The sequence below is a fragment of the Chelonia mydas genome, chromosome 5 (genome assembly GCF_015237465.2).
Source record: "Chelonia mydas isolate rCheMyd1 chromosome 5, rCheMyd1.pri.v2, whole genome shotgun sequence".
Taxonomy (NCBI): Eukaryota; Metazoa; Chordata; order Testudines; family Cheloniidae; genus Chelonia; species Chelonia mydas.
In genome coordinates, this window is record NC_051245.2 from 101,079,772 (window position 1) to 101,095,890 (window position 16,119).

The window sequence follows — 16,119 nt, forward strand, 5'->3', positions numbered from 1 at the left end:
TCCCAAATCCTTTGCAAAAGGTTTCTGGGGAGGGCAGCCTTATTCTGTCCACCATGGTAGGACACTTTACCACTCCAGGCCAGTAGAACGTACTCAGGAATCATTGTAGAAGAAAGCATTGCAGTGTATGTTTGCTGGCGTTCAAACATCGGTTCTTTATCTCTCTGTGTTATCCTCAGGAGAGTGATATCATTCATGGTCACCTGGTTGAAATAGGGTGCTTTTCTTAAGGGGACACTCAGAGGTGCCTGTTCCTGCTGGGCTGTTTGCCTGTGGCTGAACAGAAATGTTCCCCGCTGTTAGCCACGGAAAGGGGGGAGGGGGGAGGAGCTAGCCACGTGGTGGGGGGAGGCAAAATGCAACCTTGGAATGAAAGCACATGTGCTATGTATGTAACATTAACAGCAAAGTTTACTGTGAAAGAGTGTACCCATTGTTCTATAAAATGTGTCTTTTTAAATACCACTGTCCCTTTTTTTTCTCCACCAGCTGCATGTGTTTCAAGGATCACAGGATCTTCTCCTTCCCAGAGGCTAGTGAAGATTAGAAGGCGAAAAAAACACACTCGCAATGAAATGTTCTCTGAGCTCATGCTGTCCTCCCACATTGACAGAGCACAGACGAATGTGTGGAGGCAGACAATGTCAGAGTGCAGGAAACCACAAAATGACCGGGAGGAGAGGTGGTGGGCTGAAAAGAGTAAGTGGCGGGCTGAAGAGAGGGCAGAAGCTGAAAGGTGGAGGCAGTGTGATGAGAGGAGGCAGGATTCAATGCTGAGGCTGCTGGAGGATCAAACTAATATGCTCCAGCGTATGGCTGAGCTGCAGGAAAGGCAGCTGGAGCACAGACCGCCGCTACAGCCCCTGTGTAACCAACCACCCTCCTCCCCAAGTTCCATAGCCTCCTCACTCAGACGCTCAAGAACGCGGCGGGGGGGCCTCCGGCCACCCAGCCGCTCCATCCCAGAGAATTGCCCAAGCAACACAAGGCTGGCATTCAATAAGTTTTAAAGTTTTAAACTTTTAAAGTGCTGTGTGGCCTTGTCCTTCCCTCCTCCACCACCCCTCCCGGTGCTTCTCTCCCCCACCACCCCTCCTGGGATACCTTGGCAGTTATCCCCCTATTTGTGTGATGAATTAATAAAGAATGCATGAACGTGAAGCAACAATTACTTTATTGCCTCTGCAAGCAGTGATCGAAGGGAGAGGGGAGGGTGGTTAGCTTACAGGGAAGTAGAGTGAACCAAGGGGCGGGGGGTTTCATCAAGGAGAAACAAACCAGAACTTTCACACCGTAGCCTGGCCAGTCATGAAACTGCTTTTCAAAGCTTCTCTGATGCGCACCGCGCCCTCCTGTGCTCTTCTAACCGCCCTGGTGTCTGGCTGCGCGTAATCAGCAGCCAGGCGATTTGCCTCAACCTCCCACACAGCCATAAACGTCTCCCCCTTACTCTCACAGATATTGTGGAGCGCACAGCAAGCAGTAATAACAGTGGGAATACTGGTTTCGCTGAGGTCTAAGCGAGTCAGTAAACTGCGCCAGCACGCTTTTAAACGTCCAAATGCACATTCTACCACCATTCTGCACTTGCTCAGCCTATAGTTGAACAGCTCCTGACTACTGTCCAGGCTGTCTGTGTATGGCTTCATGAACCACAGCATTAAGGGGTAGGCTGGGTCCCCAAGGATAACTATAGGCATTTCAACATCCCCAACGGTTATTTTCTGGTCTGGGAATAAAGTCCTTTCCTGCAGCTTTTGAAACAGACCAGAGTTCCTGAAGATGCGAGCATCATGTACCTTTCCCGGCCATCCCACGTTGATGTTGGTGAAACGTCCCTTGTGATCCACCAGTGCTTGCAGCACTATTGAAAAGTACCCCTTGCGGTTTATGTACTCGCCGGCTTGGTGCTCCGGTGCCAAGATAGGGATATGGGTTCCGTCTATGGCCCCACCACAGTTAGGGAATCCCATTGCAGCAAAGCCATCCACTATGACCTGCACATTTCCCAGGGTCACTACCCTTGATATCAGCAGATCTTTGATTGCATTGGCTACTTGCATCACAGCAGCTCCCACAGTAGATTTGCCCACTCCAAATTGATTCCTGACTGACCGGTAGCTGTCTGGCATTGCAAGCTTCCAGAGGGCTATTGCCACTCGCTTGTGAGCTGTGAGGGCTGCTCTCATCTTGGTATTCATGCGCTTCAGGGCAGGGGAAACCAAGTCACAAAGTTCCATGAAAGTGCCCTTACGCATGTGAAAGTTTCGCAGCCACTGGGAATCATCCCAGACCTACAACACTATGCAGTCCCACCAGTCTCTGCTTGTTTCCCGGGCCCAGAATCAGTGTTCCACCGCATGAACCTGTCTCATTAGCACCATGATGCCCACATTGCCAGGGCCCGTGCTTTGAGAGAAGTCTGTGTCCATGTCCTCATCAGTCTCGTCACCGCACTGACGTCGCCTACTCGCCCGGTTTCGCTTTGCCAGGTTCTGGTGCTGCATATACTGCTGGATAATGTGCTCCTAACTGCCAAACTGATCTGAGCAGGCTCCATGCTTGCCGTATGGCGTCTGCACAGAAAAAAGGCGTGGAACAATTGTCTGCCGTTGCTCTGACGGAGGGAGGGGCGACTGATGACATGGCTTACAGGGAATTAAAATCAACAAAGGGAGTGGCTTTACATCAGGGAGAAACAAAAACAACTGTCACACAGAATGGCTCCCTCAAGTATTGAACTCAAAACCTGGGTTTAGCAGGCCAATGCTCAACCCACTAAGCTATCCCTCCCTCTGGTATTTCAGGCAGGACTGTATCTCCATTAAAGTTTTCAAGGTGCCCCAACAGACCTCACCCAAACGACTGTCAGCCGTTGATTTCACAGAGGGAGGGAGGGAGGAGCAAATGAATACAAAACAAATCTGATCTATTTCTTGTTTTGATCCACTCCATCTATCTTTTACATCTTTGGCTGGCAGCAGGCGGTGCAGTAGGACTGCAAGCCATCCACATCTCCTGGCTGCTCGGTAGAAGATGGTGCAATCAGACTGCTAGCCATCCTCATCTCCTGCCTGCTCACCATAAGATGGTACAATAGGACTGCCTGCAGGACTAAAGAGAATGACCTGGTCGAGTTACTCCTAATTTAGTCCCTGTGCCCACGTCTGCCCAGGTGCTCCTGACCGACCTTACCGAGGCAGCCAGGAGCACCTTGGACACAATGAGGATGGTTTTCAGGCCTATTGCACCATCTGCTGCCACAAGGCAATGGGTTGCAGCTGCTGTGTAGCAATGTAGTACCGCGTCTGCCAGCACCCAGGAGACATACGGTGACAGTGAGCTGTGCGGGCTCCATGCTTGCCATGGTACGGCGTCTGCACAGGTAACTCAGGAAAAAAGGCGCGAAACGATTGTCTGCAATTGCTTTCACAGAGCAAGGGAGGGCCTGACGACATGTACCCAGAAGCACCCGTGACAATGTTTTTTGCCCCATCAGGCATTGGGATCTCAACCCAGAATTCCAATGGGCAGCGGAGACTGTGGGAACTGTGAGATAGCTACCCACAGTGCAACACTCCGGAAGTTGACGCTAGCCTTGGTACTGTGGAAGCACTCTGCCGAGTTAATTCATTTAATGCACTTACAGCATTTTGTGTGGGGGGACACACAATCGACTATATAAAAACGATTTCTAAAAAACCAACTTCTACAAATTCGACCTAATTTCGTAGTGTAGACATACCCTTAGTCTCTAGGTTCAATCAGGGCAAGGCTGTAGAGAAGTTTCATGTCTGTCTGAGGGTCTCAACTGTGGAAATTCCTCCTAGAAGAGGTCCACAGAGCACCTCACTCACTCTCTTTAGTGCAGGGGTCTCAAACACGCGGCCCATGAGCTGCATACGGCCTGCGGGGTTATTTCCTGCGGCCGCCAAGCTGTCCACCAAGCTCCCCGTGCCCCCCCTGGAGTTATGTCCTGTGGCCAGCCAGGCTCCCCTCCCTCCAGCAAGCCGCATCCCCGCTCCTCTGCCTACCTGCAGGCGCTTCCACCACCAAACAGCTGTTTGGCAGCGCTTAGCGCCTTCCAGGAGGGAGGGGGGAGGAGCAGGGAGCTGCATGCTCAGGGGAGGAGGCGGAGAAGAGGTGGGGCAGGGGCGGGGATTTGGGGAAGGGGTGGAATGGGGGCGGTGAAGGGGTGGGAAGAGGCAGGGCCTCATGGAAGGGGTGAAGTGAGGGCGGGGCCAGGGGCAGCGTGGGGGGCGGGTCAGTGATGCGGCCCTCGGGCCAATGTACTAGTCCTCATGTGGCCCTTTAGTGCATGCTAGAAGTTTCATGTACTTATGTACTTCAGCTGACCCATTCTTTTAGTCTTTGGATTCCTTCCTTGAGCTTTGTTTTTTTTTTTTTTAAATTAACTGTCTACCTTTTATCTATTCCTCTTACCAGTTCGAAACTGATCCTTTGGAGGTGTTCTGTTTTTTGGGGTTTTTTTTTTATGCAGCACATTGTACTCTTAGCTGATTTCGCTTTCGTATTTTTTGTATTTGTCTCCTTTGCATGGTACTCAGATGCCTTGTGATAAGCACATTATAAATGTATTACACAAACAAAACATATGGAGACTCTGTACACTCTCTCCCACATTCCCAACAGTCTCTTTGACACAGGAAATTCTGAAAAACTCTTAATGTGTGAGAGCATTCCCAAGACATCTGCTGGAGCCCACAATTTAAGAGTGGGAATCTATGAAGGGAAAGTGTAGATACTAAACTAGAATTACAGGGAAATGTATTTTTTAACAAATCATTTATATTCTTTAATATTTCCCTTGACGAATTCACCATAACAATTCCAGTGTGAAACTAGGATTCCTTACCACACAAGTGCAATTTGATATAAATAACCAGATACTTCCATTAGCTTACTGCTAGATTTACTACTTAGTTACAGAAGCTCATTTTATGACTAATATAATACAATTTCATTGCCCACTTTTTTTTTTAATTTGCAGCCTAGCATACTTATTTCTGTTATAACAGGCTCTCCCAATATAACATGCTTGGTACCCAAAATATACCTTAATAAAGATTAGTAGAAATAAAGAAGCCCTTAAAATAGAATCAAACAAATTACATCAACTGTCTGCAGACTCATCTGACAGCAGATCCTAGTTCATGAAGTTGCCTTAAGCAAGATAATGTTGTTTATGTTTTAAGCATTAAAATAAAATGAAAAGTTAGTATGTTACAAACATTGGGAATCAAATTACAACTATAGCAGCTAACACAGATGAGGAATTTGTGATAGTAAGATTTTTAATGCTCAATGCACTATATATAAGATATACAAAGTGAACAAACAGAAAATTGCAATTTTTCCCTGATCTCTCTTTTACAGTAATCAAGTAATCATATTAAAAATAGTATTACTTGTAACAATAGTTAGTTAAAAAAAATCAGAGAGAATAATTTTTAAGGGCCTGCTCCTGCTCCCTTTGAAGTCAATAGCACTATTTCCACTGATTTCAATGATGCAAGGTCAGGCACTTTTCTCAGCCCAACAATCTGAATGTTGAAAATGTAAAAAACTTTTCACTATGTACACATGGCAAAATAGTTTGTAAAATCATTTCTTTAAAATACAGTTGGTATTTCTGAGAGCACGGCTAGTGATGACCACCTTGCTAAAGAGTTTGACAAATATAAGTATAGCAGCACCATGTAAAACAGCTTATACAATTTATATCCTGTTTAAATACCACACTGCTATTTTACCTGTGGTAGGGAGCGTGTGGTATCTGTGCTCTACACGCCGCCCTAAGTGTAGATATAGCCTCAGATGCCTTTTGCGTCAAGTAAAAAGTCTCACAGCAAACTACACTGACTAGAGGCTACCCTGAAAACTGTACATGAATCATATTTTGTCAAGTTTTATCAATTGACGGACCTGCTCTGTGCATACCACATATTGGATGTGAAACTCTTCCATCTAAAATTAATATCAGAAACTTAAAAGGCATGATACTGTTCCCATTCACAAAATAAAATATAACAAATACAGCTACAAAGTCTATTTTAAGAACACGCCACTATCACCCTCTCTCTCACTTTTAGTATAATCAAATCAACTTACCAGATTTGTGCTTCTTGTGTTTTGCTTTCTTTTTGATGATAAACAACTTATTCTGGATCTCAGGTTTGTAAGTCTTGAATGGGTGAGGAAGAATCTCACGCTTTCTTTGCAGGTCATCACGTTTTCTCTGCAGATGTGCATTCAAAATGTCTTTCAGTTTCTTTTTTTTCTTTTTCTTCTTTTTTGCTCGCAACTTAGTAAGTTTTAGTTTCTTATTATTCCATAGTGAATTCTCCAGAAACATTTCTCTAGCAACTTTGTGGCAATTCATGTCTGGATTGTTGCTATGACTCCCATTCACATGCACTTGGCAGGTTTTAAGGGTATTTGTTTTTAATGGGCTGGGCTCAGTTTTTATTAGGGAAGCTTCATGACGTTTCTCTCCATTTTCTACAACCCTGATTTCTCCTGGGCTGAGAGGTTCCCCAAAGCCAACAATTTCTCCTGGACTAATTGGCTTCTCCTGGTTCTCTTTACAGCAGCCAGTTTTTTTTATGTCACAGGCTCTATGCATTTTAATTTCACAGTTGGGTTTCATTTCTTTTTCTGTGGTGATACTGAAACTATCCAAGTGAATTTTTGCTGGACAACAAATAAGAGAATCCATACTTTTCCCTGTTTCTATTTTACAATGAGGTAGCAGCTCTTCTCTACCACTAAATCTGACTTCCCCGTTGCTTTTGCTGACATACTCACATTTCACTTTCTCCAATTTAATCCGTGGTACTTTTTTTACTTTGATGGGTGGAGCTGGAAATGCAGGAGCTTGAAAAGGCTTCTGTTTGTAAATCCGTACATCAGCACCACAGAACTGTGGAAAATGAACATAGGCATTCTCCAAGAAATCATAACCAAGGATCACTTCCCTGCACTCATGGATAGGCTGCCCAAGCACAGCATCTTGAACATCTTTTTGTGTTTCATATACAAAGTCACAGAGGCCTTTTAGCAGCCATACTTTTTGGTAGAATGGGAGCTCATGAAATGGTGTTCCCTCCAAAGGATTAACTTCCCCAAGGACTTTAAAAAACTGGGGGCATAGCCCAAGCTTTTCTGCACAGCCATCAGGGTTGTCAGTTTGCCCTACAACAGTGTACCACTGTTGCACTTTCTGTCTAAGTGCTGCTTCCCAAGTCCTGTAAGGAAGAGTTGGTCTTCGATGCAAGGTAGATCTTCGATGAGGAGGACTTAACAAAGAAGTCATTATTTTGGATAAAAAAGCATTACACTGAGGCATTAGAAGACAACGTTCCAACTCATAGAAGACTATTTCAGGCAAGTTTAGAATTTGTTGTGCTAAACAAAGGAAATGACCAATAGCTGGAATTTCCCACATGGTCTCCATCCTTGTAGGTGCTGCTTCAGCTAAAAGTGACTTTTCCCATTCTTCTATTTCTTTCTGACTAGCTTCTTCTGCCTCTTTTCGTTCTTGCTCTCGTAGCCTATTGAAATAAAAGAAATGTCACAAAAATTAAGATATCTGATTTACCTTAAAAAATAGTGAAGGAGAAAAGTCAGAAATACAGAATGAAAAACCAATAGATTTTGTTTAAAGCAACAATAAACACGGCATGTAAAATCAGAATTCAGTTGGTCTTTAAGATGGATTACATAAAACATCAGTACTCAAAATGGGAACGTATAGGTGATTATATCTTACCTACACTTCTTACTGCTGCCACTTGGAAAAAGAGGTGAGGGGATGAGAAAATCTTGGCAGATACCATCAGGTGTTCCCCCAATAACAGCCCTTTTATCAGCAGACACTGTTTTCTCATCAAGTATCCAATTAAAATCCTATTCAACTGCATACCTGTTGAGACTTTACCTTCACACTGCTGTACTGTGACTTCGAACAGCTATCTTGTCTCTTGTTTTCATTTAACATCTTTCTGATTTATACACAAATATACACACTTAACAAAAGGTATTCTAGTGTATACATGCCCTTTTTCCATGTGTGTTTTTCTAATCAATGTGCAATGTGGGTTAAAAAGAGCAAATAAAATGTGAGGACGCATAAAGAATGAGATGGAAAATAACACTGAAAATATAATGATATTACATTTACAAATGGTATGCCCTCAGCTGGAATATTGTATTCAGTTCTGGTGCCACACCAAAAAGGATACAGCAGAAATAGTGCGTATTCACAGACAGGTGATATAAATAGAGACCTACCTAGAAAAATTTCGATAGGTTGAAAAGAGCAAAACTACTTTAAACAACACACTAATAAGAAGGAATTTGATAGATGTATACAAAATAATAACTAGTATAGAGAAGACAGACAGGGCACTTCTATTTACCTTTTTCATAATGCAAGTATATACGTACATTCAATAAAATGCAAAGGCAACACAATTAAAACTGATTGAAGGAAATGTTTTCACTACACACAAAACTGGCCTGAGGAACTAATTGCCACAAGATAGGATAGAGGCCAAAAGGTAGCAGATTTCAAAGAAGAACTGGACATATATATGAATAATGAGAACATCCAGAGTTTCATTAGTAAAGTTTTTTTTTTTTTTTTTTTAATTTGAATGGGGTATAAACCTTCTTGTTTGAGGGCATACACTAGACTAACTCATAGGTTTAGGAATAATTTTTCCCCACGGAAAAGTTATTCCATAACTGCCTACTACAGAGTTTCTTACACTTTCCCCCTGAAGCATCTGGTACTGACCATTGTCAGAAACAAGGATATTGAGCTAGCCCGATCTCTGGTCTGACCCAATATTGCAGTTCCTATTATCTTATTTATTTTCAAACTATTTGCCCCAATTCTCCCTCTTACACACAAATAAATTAATATGAAATATAAATTGAAAGGATAAACTCCTCCCAATTAAGCCAAAAGACCCTAACCAAACACAGACTTCTCCATTTGATGACAGAAAGCTATTAATGAGTACTAGCCTCTAAAACAGTGGTTCTTAACCTTTACTGCAGCCTGCACCCCTTTGGTTCTCAAAATATGTTCTCTGACCTCTTATCAAAAATCATTGAAGTAGGTCAGTTCTTTAAACCTAGATATATTTTTTGTTTGTATATTACAGTAATCGTTAAAAATATATAATGTTAATAAATACATAGTTTTGATGAAACAAAGTAGTTGTACTTAGGTGCCTGTGCTTAATTTGTGTTTTCGATGATTTACCTTCTAAAAAAATCTGGCATGTCTCGCACTCCCAGAAAGAGCATCTTGCACCCCCAGGGGGTATGTGCACCCCAGGTTAAGAACCACTGCTCTAAAATAGACATTACTCTGCCACTTTATACATTTTTATGTATATGTATTGCATTAATAGCCTAGTTTACATTGTATCTTTGTCGCAAAGAGGGAGTAATATACCACAGACCAGCACTTTTCACTGAGTGAGTGTGCTATATGTATTTATGAATGTGCAAGAACTACAGAGAAGTAGCCATGTGACATCAAAATGTAATTCCAATGAAAGTTTAATCTGACACAAATCATGAAGAAAGTCCAAATGGTTTGTAACTGAAACCCCAAGATGAAGTTTCCTAATACTATATTGTTGGGTATTTGTTATTTATTTACCTATTAAATGCAGAAAGATATATTAATGCAACACCAAAAAATTTAAATTAAAAATATCAGTAAATTCAAAAGTTGATGTTTCCACATCAGCGTTAATACAGCCACATTATACATATGAGGTCAAATCTTGCTTGCCTTACTTGGATGATTAAGTCCATTGAAGTAAACAGGACTACTTACATGAGTAGAGTGAGCTGTATCTCTCCTGCATTATATTTCAAGGTTAGCAATTACAGGCAGTCCCTGACTTTACGACGTTCGAATTACAACACTTACAACGTTTCTGAATTGACCCCCTGATTTGACTTACAACAACTGGTTTCGACTTTACAACCCTTGGTCCTGCAATGGAGTGTATTGTGGTTCCAAGTTATGACATTTCGACTTATGACGCAATTTTCAGGAACCAATTGTGTTGTAAGTCCAATGAGTGCCTCTATTAAGTTGTTAAATATATGCCATTAACAAACACACATGTACAAAGGTGTCCGAATTAATTGGGAACCTTCACGTCTACAGTTTCTAACTTTTGTCCACTGAAATGTTATACCTCAATATTGTATTAACATAGGATTTTTTCAGTTAATTTCCTGAGGGTGGGCAGTGGAATAGAAAAAAGAAAGTAAAAAAAGTGACAGGTTTCAGAGTAACAGCAGTGTTAGTCTGTATTCGCAAAACGAAAAGGAATACTTGTGGCACCATAGAGACTAACCAATTTATTTGAGCATAAGCTTTCGTGAGCTACAGCTCACTTCATCGGACGCATACTGTGGAAAGTGTAGAAGATCTTTTTATACACACAAAGCATGAAAAAATACCTCCCCCCACCCCACTCTCCTGCTGGTAATAGCTTATCTAAAGTGACCACTCTCCTTACAATGTGTATAATAATCAAGTTGGGCCATTTCCAGCACAAATCCAGGTTTCCCCCCCACACACGCACAAACCCACTCTCCTGTTAGTAATAGCAACCTGGATTTGTGCTGGAAATGGCCCAACTTGATTATCATATACATTGTAAAGAGAGTGATCACTTTAGATAAGCTATTACCAGCAGGAGAGTGAGGTGGGGGGAGGTATTTTTTCATGCTTTGTGTGTATAAAAAGATCTTCTACACTTTCCACAGTATGTGTCCGATGAAGTGAGCTGTAGCTCACGAAAGCTTATGCTCAAATAAATTGGTTAGTCTCTAAGGTGCCACAAGTACTCCTTTTCTTTTTAAAAAAAGTGAAGTGCTCCCATCCAAACACCCACTCAATTGCCACGCACTACTAAACCTCTCCTCCACCTGCGAGAAGCCTGCTGTTCCTTCGCAACTACATAAGGCGGCTTCCAAATGCCTTATTTCCAAATGCCTTAGGCAGCTAAATACTCTAACCTATGGTAATGTGTTTATTTGAATATACGAACTTTACACTGAAATAAATGTACAGGTAAGTTGTGTATATTAGAGCACTTGGGCTTAAAAAAAGGTAGGACCAAAAGGGTTTCTGCACCTTGGAGATGGGAGGGGAAGGGAATGGTCTGGTTTAGCAGATGGTGAAGGGGGCCAATCACTAAGAATAGCTATTAATAACCAAAACCAATCCTTAATTTATTAAAGATGTTGAAATTACAGCCAAAGATTGCATGCAGGCACACCCATGCAGAGTATAAATAATAAATTTGGCTATATAAATTTTTTTAGTATATCAGTAGGAAAAAGCACATTTAAGGTTTTTTTATTTTACTGTTGTGATTACTAGATTCAACAGAACTTTGAAAATATTTTTGAAAGTAATTAAAGTAATTAGTAAAACATTCATGCAATTAGTACTGCATTGGTGAAATGTATTGGCATCAATATTCCCTCAATTATTATTATTATAATTTTGTACTGAGGGGGCCACAAACTCCATTGAACATTACATTTTTGTCCTCCAGCCAAAAAAAAAAAAAAAAAAACCAAAGCGAGGGGTGAGCATGGGAGGGGGATTGTGTGTGTGCAGTGAGGGGTATGTATAGGAGGGGTTGTGTGTGTCTGAGCTACGGAGTGTTTAGGAGAGGTTCTGGGGGGCAGCCGGGAGAATAGGGTGTAGGGAGGGCTGCTCCAGGGTGGCTCCTCCCCAGTCTCACACACTAGTCTCTATTACCACCATTCATGATGTCCCAGAGGGAAATGATTTGCTATGCAGCAGCTGTCTTAGGAGCCTGGGAGAGGGAGGGACAGGGAGAGACAAACCCACACACCCCCCGCAAGTTCCCTGGGCCAGGGGTTTCAGACATGCCCACTGGGGACTCCCAGGAAGGGGGCTGGGCTGGAGCTCACTCCCCTGCTGCCTCTTGGCAGCAGCAACTGGACACGAACTACTGTGCAGACGAGATGTGGGTATGCGGTCAGGGGTGTGTGCTTCTGCCCCTCAGGCCACAGCTTTGGAACTTCCGCTAACCCAGGCCAGCACTACAGAGCCCAGACAGGCCCCATCTGAGCTCCTGCCCAAGGGGCATCCCAGAGCCACTACCTCCTCTTGGCTCAGCCAAGCATGACACAAAAACAGAAGGGCTTGCATTCCACTGCAGTAAGGAGAGAAGTCCAAACCCACCATCACGGGGGAGGGAACAAGCAGATTCTTAAAAGAGCCACACCACAGCCTTGCTGGGGCCACACAGAGGAGAAACGAGCAGTGTGATTTCTGATCTGCGCTGTATATATAAGATTCCTGCAGGGTTTACACGGAACTATGATGGGTTTTATTAAAACAAACTACAAAAAGTATGCCACCGTGTACTTGTTAGTGCAACGTTTATATTCTAATTCCACTAAACTATATCATTTTTGTCAAAATATTTTCCCTTTATTACTAAAAAAAATCCTAAAGACACCTTTGCTTACTGCTTGGCAAAAACCCACGAAACTAGTGTAAATTTTATTGTTTTTAAAACCTGTTCTTGAGAATGAATCTACATAATTTAATAAATATTTATTGCACACAGTCTTTCCATATTTTCCACCATTGCATGTTATCACACAATATTTTGCTGTGGCCATATTTTATCTCCAGTCTTGCATATCTAGTTTGGAAAGAAAAACATAAAATTAAAACATGATTTCAATACTTGGTGTGTGATTGTGTGTAAAGTAACATTTAAAAAGGAGTCTGTATTTTATATTTTTATTTGCAAATCACATTGGTAACAAAACACTGACATGATGAAATCACTGTAAAGAGTGGCTGCAACAAAACGATACTATTATCTGACAAATAAAAATATCTGATCCAAACATATTTCTCTGAATGACATGTCCGACAAACTGTCAAATAGATTTCCTCATCTTATATTGGAATCCTACATTCCTTAGACAAGCAAAAATTCCCACTGACTTCAACTGGATTTACACTGAATAAGGGCTCTAGCTGAATTTTAGCGGCCATATGAACTTGTCAACTCTGGGTCTTGCACCTATAGATTCCTCTTATGCTTTGTGTGGAGAGAGAACTTTCAAAATTTTAGCTATTTGAAATTAACATAAAAATAACTGCTGGATGGTAAACTGATCTGAAACAAATTAAGAAAGCAAAGCATTAAAACTCTATATGTGGAAAAAAATAATCACACTCTCCCTGAAAATTATTTACCTGATACTTTTAAAAGTAACAAAGTATAACAGAAAGCAATTAAAAAACTATTTATTTTTTTTCTGTTTATTTTGTGCACTTGATTGCACCTTCTGTAGAGTCAGCTAGTGCAGTGGTCCCCAACTTGGTGCCCACGGGTGCTATGGCACCCGCCAGGGCATTTATGCGTGCCTGCCTAGTGACACGGTGTGAAAGGTAATGCCCAGCAAGGGAGAGAAGCCGCGGCCCCGCACCTGCCGGGGACAGAGAACTCTGGGGCTGCAGGTGCTGGTGTTCTCTGTCCCCGGCAGGTGCGGGGCCACGGCCTCTCACTGGCTTCTCCCTGCGCTGCCCAGAACTGCCAAAAAAAAAAAAAAAGTGTCTCGGACTGCCACCGCCCAAACTGCCAAAGCGCAAAAAAACACCGCATCACGCCCGAACTGCTGAAACAGAAAAAAAAAAAAAACGCACTCAGACTCTGCCACCACAAGAATGGACGAAATGCCGCCCCTTAGCATGTGACGCCCCAAGCACGTACTTGCTCTGCTGGTGCCTGGAGCCAGCCCTGTGAGTATTCTTCCGCTGCACTCATACTGCTGTTTTCTTGTGCTTTGCGATTTATTATTGTTTTAACATTTTGCCCCAAAATGAGTGGTTCAAATAAAAGACAACGTACGCATTATTTAAATGCAGAGTGGGAAGAATCCCATTGTTTTATTGAAAATAAAGGGAAATATGTTTGCTTATTGTGCTGTGGTACTGTTGCAGTGCCAAAAAAACAATGTTGAACGCCATTTCCAAACTAATCACGGCTGTTTTGACATTAGACATCCATTTAAATCTGAGTTGAGAAAGAAGAAAATTAATCAACTCAAATCAAACCTATCTGCCCCGCAATCTGTTTTCACTAGACAAGTGGTAAAGTCTAAAAGTGCTACTATTGCTTCCTTTAAAATTGCTCATCTGCTTGCAAGAAGAAAAAACCCTTCGAAGATGGTGAATTGCTGAAGGAAGCATTTTTGACTGGTGCCGATTGCCTGTTTCAAGGATTTCCTAATAAACGTGAGATTTTGTCGGTAATACAAGACTTGCAGTTATCAGACAACACAGTTACGAGGAGGATACATGCAATTTCAAGTGACATGCAAACTCAGCTAAAGGATGACTTGGAAATATGTGACTGGTTTTCACAGCAGTTCAATGAGTCGACAGATATATCAGATACAGCGCAGTTGGCAGTTATGGTGAGGATGGTATTTCGTGACTTTACCATAAAAGAAGAGTTACTCAGATTATTGCCTATGACAGGGCAAACAAAGGGTGAGGACATCTGTAATTTATTCAAATCATATGCAACATCAATTAGTATGCCACTACACAAGCTGTCTGCAATCACCACTGATGGGGCACCAGCAATGATGGACAGCACCAATGGATTCATTGCACTCTGCAAGAAGAATGAATCCTTTCCGAACTTTATGTCCTATCATCGCATTATCCACCAAGAAGCTTTGTGCGTCAAAGTTCTTTCTTTTCAACACGTCATGAATGTCGTTGTTAAAATAATTAACACTATTCGAGCTAAACCTTTGCAACACCGACTTTTTAAGGCCCTGTTGGAAGATGTTGATGATAAACAATCTGATCTTATCTTGTACACAAAAGTATGATGGCTGAGCAAAGGTAAAGGTCTTGCATGTTTTTTAAGCCTAATTGAAGAGATCAAAGAATTTCTGAAGTCCACAGATCAGAACTTTGAGCAACTAGAAGACTCCAGCTGGTTAATGAACTTGGCTTTTCTTGCCGACATCACTGACAAATTGAACATTTTAAATCTTGAGCTCCAGGGAAAAGACAAACGTGGCTCAAATGATAGGTTCTGTAAAATCATTCAAAGCAAAACTGATCTTGTGGATGTCACATATGAAGACGAAGTCTCTCATACATTTCCCAAGTATGAAGAAAGTGGTATGTGACAGTGATTTTAACCCATCACCATTTGTTATCCACATTCAAACACTTCTAGAACAATCTGAAAAGAGATTTCAACAGTTCACCACCATTGAGCCTGTAGTTGCTTTTCTTGTGAATCCTTTTACTTGCCAAATAGAGGTAACAGAAATGGCTACATCAATTGTGAGTCTCATTCAAGAAAGAACAGAAGACGTGGAACGGGAGATTTTGGACCTTCAAAATGATATTGTTCTAAAATCCTGCGCAACAGATGAAAACTTTGACCGAAAAAAGTTTCCTGCCTTAAAAAATGTAGCATACAAAATAAAATCTTATTTCGGTTCCACTTATCTATGCAAAGTTCCGTTTTCAACAATGAACATCATAAAATCAAAATACAGATCTCGGCATACAGATGCCCATCTTGATGATTGCTTACAAATGGGAATATCATCCTACTCTCCCAACTACGAAAAATTGGCTGAAGAAATGCAGTGCCAAAAATCACATTGACTTTATTAGAAAAAAAAAACACACATGAATTAATGATACCTATTTTCCATTAAGTGCTGATGAGCGCATATGATTAACTTGTATTTAACTTTTTTTTAAAATGTTTGTTTATTTAAATCCAGATACAAGTAACAACACAAAGAATATTTTTTAATTAACCATAACTGGCTATCTATGTTAAAGTAAGAATAATAAATATATCTGGACCAGCAGTCAACAATGTTTTATATATAGGACTGAAATATTACTAGCCTCACTTTCTGCTTCAGCTAGTCTAAATTTTTCCAAAAAACTGTCCAATCAAAAATAATTTTACTTTTTTAAAAATAAATAAGATGAAAACTGTTACGGAGTTT

General features: G+C 41.6%; 1 protein-coding gene across 14 annotated transcripts in view; it reads right to left on the reverse strand.

The window, feature by feature from the left end:
* Window positions 1-16,119, reverse strand: part of KIAA2026 (KIAA2026 ortholog) — a 118,168-nt gene that overhangs the window by 83,439 nt on the left and 18,610 nt on the right. For all 14 annotated transcript variants that reach the window (XR_005225767.2, XR_005225765.2, XR_005225764.2 and 11 more), the window contains one exon: window positions 6,133-7,574. Coding sequence is in view for 8 of the 14 variants with exons in the window: in XM_037901909.2 (XP_037757837.1) it covers window positions 6,133-7,574 (1,442 nt within the window). In the remaining 6 variants the exon portion in view is untranslated. The remainder of the gene's footprint in view (window positions 1-6,132; window positions 7,575-16,119) is intronic.